This window comes from Dreissena polymorpha, chromosome 7 (assembly GCF_020536995.1).
Source record: "Dreissena polymorpha isolate Duluth1 chromosome 7, UMN_Dpol_1.0, whole genome shotgun sequence".
NCBI classification, from domain to species: domain Eukaryota; kingdom Metazoa; phylum Mollusca; class Bivalvia; order Myida; family Dreissenidae; genus Dreissena; species Dreissena polymorpha.
Window position 1 is genome coordinate 23,492,338 of NC_068361.1, and position 22,373 is coordinate 23,514,710.

General features: G+C 36.2%; 2 protein-coding genes and 1 pseudogene across 6 annotated transcripts in view; all 3 read left to right on the top strand.

Annotated features, from left to right (window-relative positions):
• Window positions 1-1,039, top strand: part of LOC127837033 (tripartite motif-containing protein 45-like) — a 166,871-nt gene extending 165,832 nt beyond the window's left edge. For all 5 annotated transcript variants that reach the window (XM_052363786.1, XM_052363789.1, XM_052363787.1 and 2 more), the window contains one exon: window positions 137-1,039. In XM_052363786.1, the coding sequence (XP_052219746.1) occupies window positions 137-492 (356 nt within the window). In that variant the 3' untranslated portion in view covers window positions 493-1,039. The remainder of the gene's footprint in view (window positions 1-136) is intronic.
• Window positions 1,040-6,963: 5,924 nt separating this feature from the next.
• On the top strand, window positions 6,964-8,091 carry LOC127837037 (uncharacterized protein DDB_G0271670-like; annotated as a pseudogene).
• A 4,457-nt stretch (window positions 8,092-12,548) lies between these two features.
• LOC127839531 (A disintegrin and metalloproteinase with thrombospondin motifs 6-like) overlaps window positions 12,549-22,373 on the top strand; it is a 12,787-nt gene continuing 2,962 nt past the window's right edge. The window contains exons 1-9 of the mRNA XM_052367922.1: window positions 12,549-12,806; window positions 12,956-13,037; window positions 13,570-13,737; window positions 14,375-14,514; window positions 15,167-15,305; window positions 15,623-15,695; window positions 17,082-17,172; window positions 18,851-18,934; window positions 22,076-22,188. Coding sequence (XP_052223882.1) covers window positions 12,759-12,806; window positions 12,956-13,037; window positions 13,570-13,737; window positions 14,375-14,514; window positions 15,167-15,305; window positions 15,623-15,695; window positions 17,082-17,172; window positions 18,851-18,934; window positions 22,076-22,188 — 938 coding nt within the window. The 5' untranslated portion in view covers window positions 12,549-12,758. The remainder of the gene's footprint in view (window positions 12,807-12,955; window positions 13,038-13,569; window positions 13,738-14,374; window positions 14,515-15,166; window positions 15,306-15,622; window positions 15,696-17,081; window positions 17,173-18,850; window positions 18,935-22,075; window positions 22,189-22,373) is intronic.

The following is a 22,373-nucleotide window of genomic DNA, read 5'->3' on the forward strand; positions in this document are numbered from 1 at the left end:
AGGTTATACATTTGAACGATAACTGTTTGCTAACTATTGATATGAGAATAAGTGAGCTTACGCTAATACTATTTAGAAAGAAATACTAATATTCAAGATTTCGTGCCAGATTGTGTAAGTTGTATTCCTCATTTAGTTGAAGGTGTTGGGGTGAGTCCGGATGGGAAGAGGATCTACGTAGCGGACAATAATGATGGCATGCTTCGCACGCTGACCAGGGATGGAACAGTCACAGCTACGTTCCAATATCCTGCATTCAAAAACGGCTGGATTACAGCTAACATACATGTGGCAGCCACAGGGCAGGCTTTCGTCTTTGGTAACAAGTCCATAAGTCAAGTGGATACAGTTGGCAAGACAATCCTCAATACCATCTCTGTTGTAAGACCTTCATCTGTTTACTTTAATGAAGAAACGAGAAAACTAATAGTTGGATGTTGGAGCCACAACAACATCAATGAATTCAAAACAAAAACAGTTCCGACATTTTAATTGACAAAAAAGCAAATAAAGAAAGTAATTACAACATTACTTTATTTATACTATTATTCATTCCAATTTCTATTTCAATAAATTAAGAAGCTTTTATAATTAAATTCAACCGTTTTATTATTTTCCTTTTTTGTACAATTTTACATGAACGGAATTTGCGTAATGCATGTAATTTACTTTCGGTAAACGGTTGCGATTTTATTAAAATCATTGAATTTTGGTTTTGAAGTGCATGTTTGTTTTTGTATGTATTAAAGTTTTTTAGACTTTTATTCAGATCTAATTTCATATCGTCATTTAAAATGTGTCCTAGTTATAGTCATGACAGTCAGATTAGCTACAATTAGACCTGATCAAAACATGGAAATAATGTCATTCATTATAGTTAGCTCACCTGAGCATGAAGTGGTCAAGGCAAGCTATTGTAATCACCCTACGCCCGTTTTCTTTCAGCGTGTATTGTGCTTTGTGTGTCATCAACTGTTAGCTCATTAACATTCTAGAGGTAACATGTTTTATCCGATCTTGATTAAACTTGGTCAGCATATTTATCTGGACAATGAAATAATCAGGGTCAGGTTAGCGTAAAAATAGGTGACCATGTAAAATGTTTAAAAAAGACACAATTGTTACCACTTAAAGACCTTATTTATTACTCATTCATGATACAACTTTGCCGGCATTGTAATCCTGATATTGTCTAGGCCAAGATTGAATCTGGGTTCCTTGCTTCCCAAACCTAGGTCTCCAGGTCAAATCTTTGAAAAACCTTGTTTCTAACCTAAAGGCCCAATATATGACTCAAACTTGATGAAACCAGGACAAAATGTTTTATGACAATATAAAGGTCAGGTTTGAATCTGGGTCAGGTGTGGTAAAAAACTAGATCACTTGGTCAAATCCTTGAACTCAGATGAGCGCACAAGGGCCATTATTAGAAAATCGCTATACTGCCTTCGCTGTGTAGACTTTGTTGACTATATCGTGTATAAGATATTTGACTCCATAATATATTTCATCTGCAAAAACATTTGAAAATTGAAAAAAAAAGTTTTGTTAGTAATGATTGTGAGTGAATATGTAAATAATATTGCTTTTTGCTAGTAGCTGTGAAATAAAGAGCAATTGCATACAAAATATTTAGAGTAATAAGATAATGAATGATGATTCACCATTTTATTGTATTGTATCCGGTTCTCGTCGTTATATCATATACAGATAGTGTATTGTTGTTAGAATTTGTACTAATCACGAAGACAAAGCCTTAAGAAACTTCTTTCTTTCAAATGTTGTAGTTTTTGTATTTCATAAATTAAAATCACCGTTTAGAGTCCCTCTTTTGGTTTTGTTTCGAATGGATAGAAAATATGCTTAATGGGAATTGGAACATATTTAAAAGCTGAATGAATAACATCGTCCTACCCATTGTTGGTCAGTCATTTTAAGCAATGATTACACATATAAAATTCAATTTAAAACTACGGAGTAGTTTATTTTTAGCGTCAATAATTGAATGCACGTTACTATTTCTGGTATATATTGATAAATTGATAATGTGAAACAATACTACCATTCTTGAAGGAATGTGAAAATTATGTCAAGAATAGTGTGATTCACTTGCAGAATTTTGTCAATTTGTTCTTTAAACTTTGCTTCAAACCAAGTCTTGAGCTATCTACCTTGTTTCAAGATAAACACTTCAACGTGTAATTGCATCTATTATCATTATGTACATTCACACATTTCACTTGATTAACTGCGTGAATTTTTATCTGGATTCAGACCAGTACATAGAGAATAACAGGTTACTGCCATGTAGTTGTGTAATCTATTAGGTAAGGCGAAGAAAAAAGTGAAAGGCGAGGCTTGTCGAGTGATTGTTTTATACGTGTCGAGCCTTTTTTATGTTTATTATAAATTAAAGTAAGGTTATTAAAGAAATCATGAAATATAATCAAGCTGGATTTAAAACAACAACAACATGAAAATGTTTATGACGTGTGATTTGTTTACCAAGACGTCATGAGCCCTTTCGGTTAATTTTTTGTGTGTGTTGCATTTTGTGTCTACAATATATAACAAATTGGTATCAAACTGTTTGTTTTGTTAAGTAGTACTATGACCTTCGTCGAAGCATTTACTCATATAACAACTTCCGGTATACGTAATAAAAAGCTTATCAAGTATGAAAAAAGAGAATAACAGGTTAAGAGGCTAAGAATAAATAAAAGGCGACGCTTGCCGAGCCGGTTTTTATTCGTGTCGAGCCTGATATTTTACATAACGATAAGTAACCATTTTTTGTTTATCAAAACTATACGCCGCCATTTTGAACGAATTAGTTAAAAAAAACTCTACCGCTCTGCACTTCTGGCGGGAAATATTTGTAAAATAAGTTTGAGCAGTTGTGATGATTTTTGTGTGTTGAATGTACTACATCTTTGTTTCAATTCGTTTGACTTGTTGAATCTGTTTCATTTCTGCCGAAATAAAAAAAAATACGTTTGATTTCGAGTGATATTATGTCGTACCTCTATATATTGACTGCGCCTCTTTATCTCTTTATTATACCACTATATATAATTTATCACACCTGCGTTGATATCGGCTTGATACAAAGGTGCCTGTTTTATTAAAATACAATATCAGAAATTGTTCAGTTGTTGAATGTTTATAGGTTAGCCTATAACGCTTCCAAATCAGGCATTGGTACCACTCCAAGCGCCTTAGAAAAATATAATTATATGAGCCGCGCTCTGTGAAAAGGGGGTTTAACGCATGTGCGTTAAGTGACACTTTCCAGCTAACCTTGGTTTTTCCTAAGAAAAGACTTTCTTTACACAAACAATATCATAAGGGCGGAAAGTGTCGTCACTGATTAGCCTGTGCCGACTGCACAGGTTTAATCTGGGACGATACTTTACACACATGAATTCAACGCTCTTTTTACAGAGCACGGCTCATTTGTTCTGTTGCGTCTATTCTGACAAACATTGTTTGTTATGATTTTAGAAGCATGAATGTTTGTGGTTTATTTTATTATCTCAGTTAATATTTTGATTAAAATGATGTACATTTAGAGTTGCTGTATGTATAAAAATATTATATGCGATTGTTGTATGTTAATTGTTTAAATTCTATGTTATAAGTTTGTGCTTCTTTTTTTCTAATTTGCTACTGGAATTTTCTATTTGCTTATATATGGTCTAAATAATACATGTTTGTATTCGTTCATTGAACTAATAATTCTTTTCTGCATGATCGTATTATTTAATGTATCCTTATACTCGCAAGCTTTAGTTCGGCCTGTGTACCTACCCCGAGTTATATTTTGGTCTGTGTTTCCAATAAAGTAATTACATGCATTATGATTACCAAGCATTGACTTTTAACTGTATAATTTTCTGATCCGGATTTACGAATGTCGGTGTTGCTGCAAAGCGTATACCGGCACATCACATATACATAATTGAACTGATTGACAGACGTATAAACTCACTCACAGTTCTGCCCATCATGCAGGCAAGCGATTTCAACAAATGGCTTAAAAAGATGTTGGTAAATGTAATAGGGCGCCATATACACAAAGAGGACAGACTAGTGTTTTATACAGGAAGGAAAAAGGGCGTGGTGCAAAATTTCAAAGAAGGGCACTTTAGCGCGCGACATCCATAAAAAGGGCACAAATATATCTGTATAGTGACTTAATAACAAGCTTTGTTACACATAAACATTGTATGTATAGTTTTGAGATTTATTGTTGAATAATTAAACCAACAAAATCCAGAATGTATATTTTATTATGTGTTTTATATTTTCATGTAGTAACAAAAAACAAGATTAAACACCATATGATATATATCTTATACAAACTATAGCTTTTCAAAGAAGTCTTAGAATACTGTGAAATGAGTTACCCTCTTAAGCAATTATTTATATTTAAAACGTTACACACATTGCACAAACAAGTCCTTTATATGCATCTTAAATGGAGATTCACAAACACTAACACTTTGTTGAATAGTCAGAAAGTTCTGCGTAATGACATTGTTTTCATGACCACGTGTTGCACTGTGTTCATTTTATTTCGCAAAAGGTGTAACTAGGAACGGCGCCGTACTGTCTTTTGTTCATTGTCAATTAATTCAATAAACGTTAAATGGTCTCCGATATAAACTTGTTTTGCTTACAAAGCAATTTGCATCAATTTCTAATTTACGTTTCGTCGAAAGTGGAATGCCAAAATCGGAAAGCGTACGTTGTGACATTCTAAACACGAATGATAAGTGGTACAAGTTCAATATTTTTGTAAAATTCATATCTGTGTTTGCCAATTAACATATTTTGACAAGTTACAAACGGGTCATAATGTTCTTAATTGAACCAATGGTGCAGGCCTACTACTGTTACAACAATTAACAACTTTTGGCCAAGCAGGGTCCAAGACGGGGTATCAACTTCTTTGCCGACATTCACACGTAACAAGCACGTGCTCCAATTAAGCGCGGTCTGCCTAACCGTGAACAGCAAACGTGTTAAGATTGTCGTCTGCTACAATTCATCAACACACATCTACTGTGAGCCTGCGCCAATTGTATTGGATAGGAGGCGGAGCTTTATTTTAATCGACAGGTTTAATATGAGCCTGCGCCAATTGTATTGGATAGGAGGCGGAGCGTTATTTTAATCGACAGCTTTAGTATGTCACAGGTTGCTATTTTCGGCGTATGGCCAATTTTCAGGAAGTACAGTGGACGTCATGGGGTTTTGTAATCGGCGTATGGAAACAATTATCGGGCGTAATATACGGCCGTACGCCGCTTAGTGCAAGCCCTGTAAATTAATTTTTATTAACTTAAAACTGTTTTGCATTAAATTGAAATCAAATCAATATTTTACAGATACAACTGGTGTTTTTTTAATATTTAATTACGCGTAAAAATAAATGTTTTGATATAACTGAATTATGCATGAAATGCACAATTTCCACGTGAATAACATCGAGGTTTTCATCAAGTCTCCTAAGTAACTGTGCACGATTGTATCCGGACCGACTAGTGTTACAAAGCCACTGAAATTATCGATTGATATTGACACATGGTTATTCACGCATGACGTATTAACAACCGCGTGAATCTTTGCTGATAATAGTCGGCTTAGAAGCTTGGTTAAGAGGCAATTAAGATGTTATCAATAAGGTCGCGCACGGCGGAAAACAGGGCGGCGGCCTTTGAAAAGGGCAGCGTGGCGCTGATTTGCTTTGAAAGGGGCAGCGAGGCGCTTCAAAAAAGCGGCGTGGCGCCGCGCCACGCTAAAACGGCCTGGATAAAACACTCTTACCATTGAGGGGATATAATAACTCATCAACTTAACTTAGATTTGACGTAACCAAGATGACACACTTGTCTCTGCTTATATCGTTTGATAATAATAACGCAACCACATGGACTCATGAGCGTTGTAAGATCAGATAACAATTTATTGCATATCGTACGGAGGTTCCGAAGATGTATCACGATTGACTCACGGATAGTACAATGACGATAACGGGACAGCGGGATAGTTTTAATGCGAAATTTATCGTAATAAATGATATAATAATATATTATCGAAACTATCGTAAAATCGTGTCTTTGTCATATAAATAAATCGTAATCGTCAACGTAGTGTCATGTACAGTATCATAATCAAGCTCATGGTTAACTTTGCACGACCTTTTGTAGTGCTAAGATTTTGTATCCTCGTGCATTTAATAATTTAATAGACTTGCTTACAGACTTAAAAAATACAATTTTAGATATTTTATCACAGCTTGCTTCCACAATTTAAAAAACTGTAAATAAGACAACGAAGTAACACAAATATCGCAGACTCATCCTGTTATTGTGTTGGATGAAACATTTAAAATCTGCGGCCGTCCTAGCAAAGCTTTACATGAATAAATATACGATCTGGAGAGAGAATGTCGCGAGAATGTCGTGTGTCGACGTTCGAGCGCGACACTCGACATTCTCGCGACATTCTCTCAACGCACGACAAATCAGTCGACAGTCAACATGGTCGACACACGACATTCTCTCGACGCTCAATACGACGCGCGACAAATTAGTCGACAGTCAAGATTGTCATGCGTCGAGAGAGCGTCGAGAGAGCGTCGAGAGAATGTCGTGTGTCGACCGGTGTGGGAGTAATTTTTTCATATGCAAGCAAGGTGTTATAGTAACTTTTTCAGCATAAGTAAAAATAGCGGCATCTAGTAGCAGCAAAAACAGCAGCAGCAGCAACAGCAGCAGCATCAGCAGTAGCAGCAGCAGAAGCAGCAGTATCAGCAGCAGCAGTAACAGCAGCAGTATCAGCATCAGTAGCAGTATCAGCAGTAGCAGTATTAGTAGTTATTGTAGTAGTAGTAGTAGCTGCAATAGAAGCAGAAGCAGCAAAAACAGCAGCAGCAGTAGCAGCCGCAGCAGTAGCAGCAGCAGCAGTAGCAGTAGTAGTAGTTGTTGTAGTAGTAGTAGTAGCTGCAGTAGAAGCAGAGGCAGCATAAGCAGCAGCATCAGTATCAGCAGCAGGAGTAGCAGCAGCAGCAGAAGCAGTAGCAGAAGCAGCAGTAGTAGCAGCAGCAGTGGCAGCAGTAGCAGCAGAAGCAGAAGTAGCAGCAGTAGCAGTAGTAAAAGTATTAGTAGTTGTTGTAGTAGTAGTAGTAGTAGTAGCTGCAGTAGAAGCAGTAACAGCAACATTGGTAGCAACAGTAGTAGCAGAAGCAGTAGCAGAATAAGAAGTAGCGGCAGGAGCAGCAGCAATGGCAGTATTAGTAGTTGAAGTAGTAGTAGTAGTAGTAGCTGCAGTAGAAGCAGAAGCAGCAGCTGCAGCAGCATCAGTAGCAGCAGCATCAGTAGCAGAAGCAGCAGTAGCAGTAGTAGTAGTTGTTGTAGTAGTAGTAGTAGCTGCAGTAGAAGCATTAGCAGCAGCATCGGTATCAGCAGCAGGAGTAGCAGCAGCAGCAGTGGCAGCAGCAGCAGCAGTAGAAGTAGCAGCAGCAGCAGTAGCAGTAGCAGTAGTAACAGTATAAGTAGTTGTTGTAGTAGTAGTAGTAGTAGTAGATGCAGTAGAAGCAGTAACAGCAGCATCAGTAGCAACAGTAGCAGCAGTAGAAGCAGCAGCATCAGTAGCAGCAGAAGCAGTAGCAGCAGTAGTAACAGTAGCAGCTGTAGCAGGATTAACAGGAGTAGCAGCAGTAGTAACAGTAGCAGCAGTAGCAGCAGCAGCAGCAGCAACAGCAGTAGCAGCAGCAGTAGTAGCAGTAGCAGCTGTAGCAGGGGAAACAGCAGTAGCAGCAGTAGCAGGAGTAGCAATAGTAGCAGAAGTAGCAGCAGTAGTAGTAGTAGAAGTTGTAGCAGTACTAGTAGTAGCAGTAGTAGTAGTAGAAGTAGTAGTAGTAGTAGTAGTAGTAGTTGTAGTAGTAGTAGTAGTAGTAGTAGTAGTAGTAGTAGTAGTAGTAGTAGTAGTAGTAGTAGTAGTAGTAGTAGTAGTAGTAGTAGTAGTAGAAGTAGTTGAAGTAGTAGTAGTAGTAGTAGCAGCAGTAGTAGTAGTAGTAGTAGTAGTAGTAGTAGTAGTAGTAGTAGTAGTAGTAGTAGTAGTAGTAGAAGTAGTAGTAGAAGTAATGGTAGTGGGACTGGTGGTAGTAGTAGTAGTAGTAGTTGTAGTAGTAGCAGAATCAGGAGTAGTAATAGTAACAGTAGCAGTGTAGTAGCTGTTGCAGCACCACCAACAGTAGCAGGAGTAGTAGTTGTTGTAGTAGCTGCATTAGAAGCAGTAGCAGCACAACTACTACTACTACTACTACTACTAATAATAATAATAATAATAATAATACTGTAACTGCTGCTGATGATACTGTAGCTACTGCTGCTACTGCTGCTGCTACTGCTTCTACTGCTGCTAATACTACTGCTACTGCTGGTGGTGTTGGTACAGCTACTACACTGCTACTGCTACTATTACTACTCCTGATTATGTCACTACTACAACTACTACTACCACTACCACCAGTCTCACTACCACTACCAATACTACCAGTCTCCTCGAAGGTCGACACGCGACACTCAACTTGGCCCTATCCGGATTCCGTATCACATGCTTTAAATGAGAAAATTAAATAAATATTTTCGTAAACATAATGATAAATCCCGAAAGTTGTTTACATTTCGTGACGTCATTTGAAGTTACAACGTCATTTCAGCAAAATAACAAAATGCGATTGGTCAATAAACGAAAACTTAGCCTATAAAAACGCTTTAAAATGTTGTATTAAACATGTGTAATATTAAAAAAAATATGTAATGGTTGTATTACATGGGAAACAGGGTATAGCATGTGATAAAACATTGATAAAACATGGATACATCACTTCGAGACAATCTTGGTATTTCTAAACAAAATAGCGTAGTTTTTTTTCCGCGCATCCCGATTTGCTAGTGGTCAAGAACATCTACAAACAACAAGTTTGTAGATTTTTGAAATGTCAAATGCCGTACATAACGCTTCATAGATGACCCTCAAAATTCCTTGTTAAGTTGATACAGATTTCTTTATCAAATAATTTTTCCTTGGCGGGGAAAACAGATAACTAAACCTTATTTATACAACTGCAATTGACTTTCAAATGTATTTAAACAAAGTTTATCCACAATTTCACGATTTTCACCTTAATTGGGACCTCAAGAGGATTATTAATTTCAAAATTGATTGTTCTTACAAAAGACATTTCCTATTTTTTCATTTTCCCTTTGAATTCTTTAGTTGAAATAATTCAACTGCAACAAGATGCACTTTATTAAATAGGAAATGGTTCTTTTTAACTTTTAGGGAAGTTCATCACCACTATGTCACGTCTAGATTTATAAAAACACTGTAAAGACTTTCTGACCCGGACCTATGTTGCATCAAATATTATGTTACGAATGTGAAATATTGATTTTCACCCATTTAAAATTAGCTTTGTTTAAGGAATAACCTTGTTCTAGCTATTAAATATTGCGTGCACCTATTTTAAACCCGGTACGTTCAAGAAATTATTAGGTTACAGTTACGGATAATGGCAATGTAAGGGGTGGAGGGGGGATGCGTATACGGGAGCTTACCGGGTTTGAGTGATGCTTGTTGAAACTAACTTCGAAGATGGCGTTGTTTTTGTGTTTTCCGTTAAAGAGGAGGGTTATTTTTACCCGGTAAGCCACTTTGTTTTTATATTTATTTTAAATCAATACGCTCTTTCGGCTCTATGGTGTTTGTGCTTTCCTCGGTTTTTTGTTTCAACATCTTTAAAATTGAAGATTAAAGACGTCAGGATAAATTTTTTTAAAGGATAACCGTATACAAATATGTTGTCTACTAACGCGAATTGGATGTACAAACAGCATTTTCTCTTATAATACACATTATCGACACACGTGCGCAGTAGAATATCACTAAAATCACAATTATTTTATTCACCCGACGCCGTTTTATTTCTGATAAATAATGTATTGCCAAAAAATATTGGTTGTACGTAAAACCTGACAACAAACTGTATCAATTCACCAATTTTCAAGAGGATGGGTTGTGGGGATGCTGATTTACGAGATAATGTAATGTTTATCAGCCCCCTTCAGTTATATTTTAATTAATTTAATGTATTTAATAACGTGTCGCCCTTATGCTGATATGATTGTTTTAAACCGTTCTTTCACTGTCTTTTGAGATGATGCAGGTTCATCGGGCGTTCATAAGTGCGTCTGTCGTTGCAGTATATGCAATTAGGAATTTAAATTTGGGAGAGGACTGAGATACCAAGCCCCATTCATGGACCACATGAGTTTTAATTTAGAATATATCAGAGAGAATCCTTCAACAGAGCCGGACTAAACAGCAAATTACATCACGCGAACCAAACAAAACATGTACATCTGGTATTCGTTGTGTTTTTATTTTATTTTATACAATCTACATAAAAGAGTCTGACCTATAATTGCTATGACTGCTACTAGATTGCACGTTTCGTTCCTTAAATACCAAGATGCTAGTTTCTCACCTTTTTGTTTTAAATCAAAATAACCATTATCTGTGTTTCGTTATTTCGTCCCGCAATGTATTTGCATTATGTTCAGCAGTTATATACATGATACAAAAATTCATTTGGGTCTGAATGGCTTATTTATGCATTTGACATATTAACATTACTTAAGATTAATAGGCAACGTAATGAACAAACAAACAAACGAAAGAACCTTTCTAAGTAAACCAATACTTTATTTTCTCAAAACAGCAGTCTTAGATAATGTATATTCATTTTAGTTATAATCTAGAGAGAAAACATGCATTTATTGATCATTTCTACTGAAAATCATATCGTGTATTGAATTTTAACTAATCTTTTTATCCACTACAAGTTCACTTTTTGCGATTATGATATATTACCCAACTTTGAACCTGTTAATAAGAAAGTCCTCTTCTAAGCAAGCATCGGGTAGTCCAAACTGCTTCAGACATTCCGAATCGCAATAATGGTTGTATGTTGTCTCATCAACCTTATAATAGAATAACAGTAAGTGGCGTCACTTTTAAATTGCCTCTTTTTCGACAACATGTGTGCTGCACAGGCTAAAACGTGGGACGTTGAAGGGGCCTTTTCACAGATTTTGGCAGATATTGAAGTTTGTCGTTAAATAGTTTATACCGATAAAGCATCCAAAACTTAGACCACTCGGCGATCCGTGCTTATACAAGTAATGATGTATTTTATACTTTATATACGCAATCCAAGTAGTTTCACAAAATATAACGACAACAACAGAACTCTCAAAATTATTCAATCGTTTCGCATTGCAACGCTTTATAAGTTTTAGGTTTTTAAATAATCAAAAGATGCAAATAATTGATATTTTAGAGCATAGTTAATGTTCAGTATTACAACATGTTTCCTAACAAATATCATAGCAACAACAAAAATGCGCGAATCTATTTTCTTTAATTTTTTTCAATGTACCAAAACATGAAATAACCCCTTTAATCTTGTTTTTTTATCGAATTTGACATTATGTCATCTGTGTTTAAAAACACTTTAGCCTAAGTGCAAGCAAATGTGTTGACTTTGTTGAAAAATGAGATCGGTGCAACAGATATAAATTGCAAACAATCATATTTTAGCCATAAATCATGCGGCTTTTTGTGCAAATTAAGCTTATCAAATTAAAAACATTATTTTTCTTTCATAAGCCTGTCTAAAGACGTCGAGGCGCGGTTTAACCCGGATTTCGGTGTATAGTGTGACAAATCAAATGTTATCGCAGCCAGAAAATAAACTGCTATCAAATCGCCAGGTTGTCCGTCATTATACTGATAAATTGTACACTTTTTAATTGATGCATTACGATAATGCGCCCTATACGAATGTTGGTTCCATGTGGACCATAATACAGCCCAAATACTGCCATGGCCCAGATTCAAATGCGGGATGTTGAAACAGTTGGTTGTTCGAATTAAAGGCATTGCATTTACTATCTATCAAACGTATCCGATAACACTTCAGCGTTTATGTGGAAACGAAATAAGTTTTATTTGTTATTAAACAACGTTCATCATAGTTGGGATTGCATCTAAGCGTCAGGTTGAATCGAAGAGTCACGTTAATCGTAGCGTCGGGCTGCACGAAAGTTTCGGCTTGCTCGTAGAGTCACGTTAATCGTAGCATCGGGTTGAATGGAAGATTCGGGTTGAATCGAAAGGTCACGTTAATCGAAACGTCGGGTTGAATGGAAGAGTCGGGTTGATCGGAGAGTAACGTTTATAGTAACGTCGGGTTTGATGGTTGTGTCAGATTGATTCACAAAGTCACGTTATCGTTGCAATGTAGCATGTAATCCGTCCGTCGTGTTGCATTCGTTTCATGTGTTAGTCTGTTTTGGTCCCATATCTTTGTGTTCGTTTTGTTCTGTTACTGTAAGTTTCAATGTTCATCAACAACTTGTATGTTCTACCTGTGGATAAGCCCCTTTAACATGGGTTGTCAATTGGGAATCGGGATAATGACAGACCACGGAACGCTATAAAGTTAACGCTCAACCTTTCAGTCGAACCATAAAACGTATAGTTATGTGCAAAGCGTTATCGTATGTTAAAAGGTGTTATCGTTAGTGTTGCAGTGATTAAGCCGTTTTAAGAATACATGTACACGAAGTGAAACCTTTAACTCCTTAACCATCATTTGGTGGACATATGTGGGGATAGCCATGATGTCTATTTGGATGTCTTGTTTGGTCACTTTCTCGTCGTTACGGGTACGAATTGTTTCAGTATGTTCAATTTATTTCAATAGGCCTTTCTTAAAAAGATATTAACAAATTGTCGATATTTTTAATTGCTATATTTTCTTTCATGCATTATTATGTTCTTTCAAGATCCATATTTTCATCGTATATAATTCCAGGTGTATACAGTAGCGGACACAATACCTGTGTTAGACACTCTGGAGAGAATTGCCATCTTTGGGACGGATGCCTCCACTGACTGTATGTAAAATAAATGTGTGTTGTTGATGTATTACGTTTCTGCTACAGCGTTTTGTGTCTTAATTGTGTTTACAGAAATTGATTTGAATCTTATATTTATTAACATACTTCAATAACCGCGCGCATTCCTATTTTCTTTTTTGATAAATTCCATTCTCTTAAATTTAAATATTTTATTTGTTTATTCTCAACTACTGAACAAAGATTTTTTGTTACAAATATTTGTTTTTCAAACACTTAATTTCAAATGTGTATATTATTGATACCAAATGCACTTTAAAAAATGGTCATTTATAACGAAACCCTATATTTACAATACACATAACCTGTAAATAAAAACAGAAGTGATTTGGTAATAACTCTTTATTTCCCATAACGAATTACTCAGCACCCCGCCCCATACAGTTGCAATCCCGTCCATGCATCTGCTGATAGATGTTTCACGTTTTCAGTGCCGGTTGTTTTGCGATATTATATAACTCATATAACATTATTACTGATCTGCATGTGAATATATTGTTCACGTTCTCAGTGCCGGAATACCAGTCGGTTGTCGTGCATCTCTTGAACGGAACGGAACATTCCGACGTCGACGTCAAGCAATTCCGGAAGCGGCCGCCAACACTGCAGTACCGAGTGTCGTTCGGCAACGAAACGTTCACGATCAATCTGCGAAAGAATACGAACATGATTTCATCGGGTAATATATATGAATCGGACTCTTGGAAAACGGAACTTAATGCATGCGCGTAAAGTGTCGTCCCTGATTAGCCTGTGCTGTTCGTACAGGCTAATTATTGATGACTCTTTCCGCCTAGACTAGATGTTTGTTTGAAAGTAAGTATTTAAATCAATTTAATCCATCAAAGCGGAAAGTACCTTCCCTAAAGAGACTCTGCGGACTGCACAAGCTAATCTGTGACAACACTTTACGCACATGCATTAAGACCCGATTTCTTAAAGCGCGGCTAAATTATGAATAGCTCCATAACATTGGCATGGCCGATTTTTCATATTAAACCTCAATCTCTGATAAAGCTGAATAATCTGTGTGTAGTCTGGACATGGTATTTTCTGTTTCCCTTCGCAGGCTGCATCATTCGGCACGTGAACGTATGTGCGTAAAATGTCGTTCCATATAAGCATGTCCAGTCCGCACAGGCTTATCAGGGACGACACGTTCCGCCTTAACTGGATTTTGTCTACTATAAATGAACAATTCCATAAAAGCGGAAAGTGCCGTCACCTCGAGGAATGCACAGGCTAATCTGGGATGACACTTTACCCACGTGCATTAAGCCCAGTTTTTCCAGAACGGGGCTAAAATGTATTTGCAGGCTGCATCATCCGTCAAGTGAATGGAAGCGGCCACTCAACGGTGAGCCCCTGCATGGAGCATGACGTCACGTGCTACTACACCGGAACTACCAGCGCCCACAACGACTCCTGGGTGGCGGCCAGCGTCTGTGGAGGGCTGGTAAGGCCGTGTGGGTCGATGACATAGGGAGCTTGTTTCATTGATTTAAGGTCATAATGAAGTAGCAGATAAAGCGTCCCTCTTTGATGTCCCAGTTTAAACCACATTTCATGAGCGATCTTAAGATATTTCGAAAGAAACCACGTACTTGTTCTTCCCAAGATAAAGATTCGGAAAACATTTGACCTTCATTAAACTGAGCTAGAATCCAATAAGTTGAAACTGATTTCAGTGCAAAAATTGTTAACTTTAAGGGAGTGGGCGTAAATCAAATACATGTACTAGTTAAAATATAGTGATATTGTCCTCTTATGTGATGTTTTTGTTGCGATATCGATCACTTTTAAAGAAATGTGATAAATAATCGATTTAAAAAAAATCATTGAGGTTAAAGAAGTTTAACAATCCTACGGATATAGAAAATGAATATAATAAAAAAATCAAATTATTTATAATTCATTTGTTAACAGAAGCGAATCTTATTTCTTGTGAAAAGATTTTGAAAAGAAAATATTGTTTCTTCACAAAAAAGGATGCTCAGTTTTTGCAACACGAATCACCCCCTTTGAACATTTATTTTAAGGTCAAAAGAACCATAAAAAACATGATTGTATTCCAATATTGAAATAAAAAAATGATGTTCTCTTGACAGAAAGGGTTGCTCAGTTTCGGCAACACGAGCCTGTTCATCTACCCCATGAAGCGGACGTCGGATCAGACGTCAACGTCAGCGTCGCCCAATCATCTGATCTACCGGTACCAGGGAGACAAGCACGTGTGCAAGACGGAAGGTAGGACTACGCACACTTAACATATTACACTGTCCATTCAAATATCGTTTAAAAGAAAATGTCGGCGGTCTTTATTTAGTGGTGACTTTATACTACAGTAAATACGCACGTTAATCACGGTTTTCATATGTATGACTCTCGTTTTGGATTGTTTTTGCTGATTGAAAATCGAAGTTTAGCTATCACAATTCGCTATTATATTATATGAAAACTTTCTTGATGAAAAGGTAAAACTCGTTGATGTAATAATATTTTAATAATGAAATATAGAGAACATAATACGTTCCTCAGCTTTGATCGGTGTTTGCCGTTTGCAGACGACGTTACCGACATACTCTATCCCACTTCTCAAGCACAAGGGAGGCACCAGGTCAACGAAATGAAAACCAGGTGAGATCACAGGGCTTATGTTTCGATTAAGTTCAGACCTTGGTGTGTCAGTTGTATCCCTTGTATACATTAAGCAGTGCTCTGTGAAATGGGGGATTAATTCATGTGCGAAATGTGTCGTACCAGATTAGCATGTGCAGTACGCACAGGCTAATCAGAGAAGACACTTTCCGCTTCATGGTATTTTTCGTTTACAGATAGTCTCTTCTTTACAAAAATCCAGTTTAGGGGGAAAGTGTCGCCCCTGATTAGCCTGTGCGGACTGCATAGTTTAATCTGGGACGACACATTACGCACATGCATTAAACCCCCTTTTCACAGAGCGCGGATCATAAATTTATAGTATACTAAGTATTTTTCATAAAAGTCTCTGTGCGAGAGGCCTATGGATGTTTGTACCATGTAAGATGCTGTATTTCTTATTATTTTTTTCCAAATCTAACACACCAAAAATAGATCATTTTAGGCGTGTATCAATAATACCAGTCGACGAAGGAGCGGCATACAATTGAATTAAAACAATCATCCAACGCAATTCAGCCAGTGTGAAACATTTGACATACTTGTAGACACTTGACGGCAGTGTGTTCGACCAATTTTATTACATTTAACATCACACAATGCATGGTTTACGATACCCTGAAATAACAGCAGCGTTCATAATTCCAAAGACAACACACACTTTGGCTCAGTTACAAATACAGGACTAGGTGTGAAACTGTCGCTTCATTGAAATAGCTCTATGTGGAATACAATAGATCTCAATGATTGTTATAAACAAAACAAACCTACAGTTTGAACAGCCTCATTATAACATTTGGTCCTTTAAATATCTTGCAATAGACCGATCGCAAAGCTGTATGACGAAATACACCAAACACTGGACACAACACTAGGCACGAAAACACACACGTATAATAATCCTTACATAATATCCATAGTAGAGCTATACTGAATGAATGCTGAAACCTTGTCTTCTATGTTCTGTCTTATATAATGTCCTCTTGTGTGGTGATTATCTCTATGTATAATCACTAATTCATCATGTCTGACTGACAACGTTACTAAGCAACTTACGTAATCCAAACTTTATTGCAAAGAAGATTACCCATACACGTTATAGTTGTTCTATTTTTATTATTTGTTACTAGAATTAAATGTTATTTTGCCGCAATGAAGCAAGTACAACTTTTTTTAATGCGTTGGCTTTTTTACCGGTCAATAAACACCTTAGTCAAACCTTGAAGTTATAGTTTTTGTATTTTCTATTGATAAACTATTTGTTTCTTTAACAATAAGATTGTACATTTCCAGTTGTTGGTACATTGCCAATTGTTTATACATTGTAAGTTGTTTGTTGTGATCATGTTTCCTTTCACGCTACAGGTACATAGAGGCGGGGATCGTTGTCGACCCTGTCATGGCGAGATTCCACAACGACAACATTTTCCAGTACGTCTTCACTGGCTTTAACATCGTAAGTGATTGAACAGTACGTCTTCACTGGCTTTAACATCGTAAGTGATTGTACAGTACGTCTTGACTGGCTTTAACATCGTAAGTGATTGTACAGTATGCCTTCACTGGCTTTAACATCGTAAGTGATTGGAAATTATATTGGTTGTTTGTAGGGCTAGTCAAAATTAGATAAATAACGTGAAATTTCGGGTTTTTCGGGTCAGTGTTTAAATAAGTTTATACAAAAAAGACAGCTGCATTTTATAACGCGATTCCTTTATCGGAATAATTTGTCGCAGCAATCAGCAGTTAATGTATTATATATATATTATAATTAATCAAATATTGACTAAAATACTGAAACATGTATTTATTTATTATTTATTTAGTATCGACCAAATTTTTAAAATTGGGTTTAATACATGTGCGTAATGTTTCGTCCCAGATAAGCCTTTGCTGTCCGAAGCCTAAATACATTTTTGTCAAGAACAGTCTTCTGTTTAACGAAAAATAAAATAAAGGCGAAAAGTGTCGTCACTGATTAGCAATTCATTTAACCCCATTTCGAATAGCGCGGCCCAACTATAAGTTTTGTATAGAATTAAGATATTCATTAAACATTATTTACTTGAGAGAACGATACAAACCACAGAAACAACTACATATTTTCAACATCTCATAAAGTTTGTCTTACTTTAATGTGAAGGCAAAGTAAGAACTTATTAAGATTTGCTTTACAAGCAGTTTCCAGTGTAAGTCGATTTAGAGTTTCAAGACAAGTTCCGTTTCAGAAATTCGCCATGTTATTTTCAAACATATTTTTACCATGTTTCAGCAAACCAAACATAAACTAACATTCGTTTGGTGCTTGCATTTTCTAAATTTGGAAATGAAAGCGACTCTTACAAAAGCTTGAGAATACACTATGACACCACATATTTAATCCAACTACAAATAAACCAAGCGTATTCTCTTTCATGAATTAGCGACACGACCAGGTAAAGTAGCCAAACCTTTGTATCGGCTCCGCAAGTAATTTTTGGTCCCGCGAAACCGTTTTATTTTAGTATCAATTGTAGTAATAGCTGTTTGTATTCTCGATCAAATCTGTTAGTACGTTTACATTTTGATTTTATTAAAAACAAAATTCTTATTGATGATAAAATATTCGTATATGGCTGTTTATTAAGATGTTAGTACGAATCTAAGTATAACTGTCGTTTCCATAACGAGTTTCGTATAATTCGTTTAACCCTTTCCCCCATTAGAAGCAAAGTGAAAATGGCTTTTGCAACCAGCATAAAACCAGAACAGCCTGCGAGTAACTCGCCGTCTGTTCAAGTTTTATGCTGTTTGCTGTTGGAAATAAAAACCTTTAAAGCTTGAATCTAGTAAGAAAAGTCTTAAATTAATTTTAATAATTTTTTTTTTAAGGGACTACAAATGCGTAAAAATATGTATCTAAGAGGTAAAGGGTTAATGTATGTCCGCGTTCCTATTACGAGATACGTTAGTAGCAGTTGTGGATTGCAATGTTATATACGTAAATCGATTTGGTAACGTTAATATAATATTTTTAATTTGTCAAATACTAGTTTGTGTTCAAATGAGTTAAAGATATGTTTTCCATAAATTTAATATCTAGAAATGTTTTCATGAGATCTTACATGACTTGTACATGTTATTATTTGTTTCAGGCGTCGAAGTTGTTCGCAGACCGGTCCATTGGCACGTTGATGAAACTCTTATTGTCAGAGATCATTGTGTTCAACTCGTCCAATGTTAGTAACTTTGTTATGGAGGCCCGTTAAAGCCATGAATGTTGATTAAAATCGTTAAGTCAGAGACAGTTGTGATCGTCCAATATAGGTCAATGTTGTATGGTGTACCATAAAATACATTATCGTTTATCAAACTCGTGATATCCACGATAGTTGAGTTCAACTCGTCCAATACATGTGACTGAGGTACGGTGCCCGTTTCATGATACCGTTGTTTCTATAAAAGTCGCATATGGAACAAGAGGGCCTTGTTGTCCCTTAAGTGCTTACCTTTTATCAAAAAACACCAATTGCCGAAGATTTCACTTGATGACCTTTGTTAAACCAACTAGACGCAGATCCGAACTTGTACTATATATATTTCTAAAATAAGAATTGTGTTGTTGTTTTTTCAACAATATTGATTCCCACATGTCACTTTTATATTTGTTACAAAGTTTTGCTTTAGATTTAAGGCGCTTAAACAATATTCTGATACATGAAGGACCCATAATTTAAGTACGGCTAGATATCGTCAAGATTTACAATCTTACCAAGTTTCATTAAGTTAAACTCATAAATGTGCTTTAAATAGTGTTAACGCATTTTGTAGCGCGAGGCTTGCCGACGAAACTCACATACTATTCTATTTATCCTATTTTATCCCAGTACCAGATGACAATCGATAGTATTACAACGATCGAATAAACTTTAGCTTTATACTATCACTATTTTTAGAACAGATTTTTTGAAAATTGGAGAATGTTTTTGTCAACTACGGAAAGATAAAATCGTCACAAAATGCGATATTTTATGATTATTAGGCAAGCTTCGCGCTAACATGATTCGAAGCATCGCATGATAAACTTGATCATCTTAATCCAAAGCTCACATAATAAACTATAAATTTCCTCTCCGTTTCCATTAATAAATATCAAACATCGCATTTTTGATGATGTTTTTTACGTAGTTGACAAACACATATTCTTCATGTTTTGGTAAAACCCATTTCTTATCTTAAACTAGTGATAGTATAGAGCTCAAGTTCATACGATCGTTCTTATACTATCGATTTTCATCTGGTAATAGGATACAAATGCTTACATATTTTCATCAAGACTGAGTCATTCATATGGCGTCTGGTGTTAACAAGTTTTTCAAAGTTTCAATTTGTGACATGGATTTCGGAAACATGTAGAGAGTTTGTAATTTGCCTATTGTTATATACGTATTGCCAAGATAAACATTTTTACCAAGTATCATCAATATTGAGCAAAACATGTGAGCTTTATATTGGGCACGAGATAAAACTTGACGATATAAATCTGAGCTGTGCTCTGTGAAAAAGGGGTTTAATTTAAGTGCGCAAAGTGTCGTTCCTGATTAGTATGTGCAGTCCTTACAGGCTAATCAGAAACGACACTTTCCACCTTAACCGGAGTTTTGCTAAGAAGAGAATTTATGTAAACGCAAAATACCATAAAAGCGGAAAATGTCGTCCTTAATTATCCTGTGCGGACTGCACATGCTAATCTGGGATGACACTTTCGCACATGCATTTAACGTCTTTTTCACAGAGCACGGCTAATTTTGTTATCAAATTTAGGCCCGTGGCCTAGCTTTTGGACAAAAATGACACAGATACGCACTCGGTCTTGGTCCTGTCAAAATTTATTTTTTGATCAAGATTGATCAATAAATGTATGGAGTGTTTACCAAGTTTTTTTTTACCAAGGTTGACCAATACATGTGGCTATGGATTGTTAAACAGCTTTTTGACCAGGATTGAACAATGAATGTGGCGTATGGAGTGTTTACCAAGTTTTTGACCAGGGTTTATCAATTAATGTGGAGTATGGAGTGTTAAACAACTTTTTGACCAGGATTGAAAAATGAATGTGGCGTATGGAGTGTTTACCAAGTTTTTGACCAAGGTTGATCAATAAATATGGCGTATGGAGTGTTTACCAAGTTTTTGACCAAGATTTATAAATAAATGTGGCGTATGGAGTGAGTTCACCAATGTTTTGACCAAATTTTTTCAATAAATGTGGCGTATAGAGTGTTTACCAACTTTTTGACCAAGATTGATCAATGAATGTGGCGTATGGAGTGTTGACCAACTTTTTACCAAGATTGATCAATAAATGTGGTATGGAGTGTTCACCAATTTTTGACAAATATTGATCAATAAATATGGCGTATGAAGTGTTAATCAACTTGTTTACCAAGATTGATAAATACATGTCGCGTGTGTAGTGTTAACTTACTTGCTATGAAAACTGTTCCAAATCGAACTTGGCATAGATATTGTCAAATTAACAACCGGAAATATTTTCGTTCGGTTTGAGCAACAAATGGGGCTTCTCGTGCGGTAACGAAGTAAACTGGAACTCGTACCCCGGACACCGCATAACGCACGAAGAAAGACGGACGGACACATACTGAACACAATAGCTCACCTTTAACACTTTGTGCATAAATTAGTTAACATATACGATTTTGCGACGTTTTAATCGCCGTGGGTGTTTTACTTTTGCGGTGCAAAACTACAATAGTATTCATTCAATTTGATTGCTCATGGCTATTCACTTAAAGTGTGTAAGATGCTATTAATAGAATTATGAAATTACAGAATGTATTTGCAGGGTTTTGACGTGAGTAACACAACTTACGCTGAGAAGGTGTTTTAACATACTAATTTTCGAATGTACGACTTCAAAGCTATTCACATACTGTGTTTGCAGGGGTTAGGTGTTAGTGACACAGCTTTCGCTGAGAAGACAGAGAATCTGCTATTTATAGAATGTATGACTTCGCAGCTATTCACAGAATGTGTCTGCTGTGTTATTTATAGAATGTATGATGTAATAGCAAATTCACACGATGTTTTGCAGGTGTTGGTCGTGAGTGACACGCCGGGCAATGAGAAGACAAATACATGTGTATGTGATGCTATTTATAGAATATACGACGTCGCAGCTATTCTGAGAATGTGTCTGTGTTATTCATAGAATGTATGATTTATAAGCAAATTCACACGATGTTTTGCAGGTTTTGGCCGCTAGTGAGACATCGGACGCTGAGAAAACAAATAAATGTATATGTGATGCTATAAATAGAATGTATGACGTAGCAGCTACTCACATAATGTATTTGCAGGGGTTTGATGTGAGTGACACAGTGGACGCTAAGAAGACAATGAATAGTTTCTGTGAGTGGCAGAGCAAGCATCACACGCTGAACACAACTGACGTTACCATCCTTTTAACACGGTTTAGATATTTTCTTTAGTCCCCCTATTTACGTTTATCAAGGCCTTGGTGTAATTTATTGATATTTTTTGAGTGTAGAAATTAACTAAAATTAAATGTTAAAGATTTTCCGTTCTTTAAATGAAAAAGAAAACTTTTTAGAACGCAAGTCCTTAGTTGGTTTCCGTTGTGCAGGGAATTAAGAT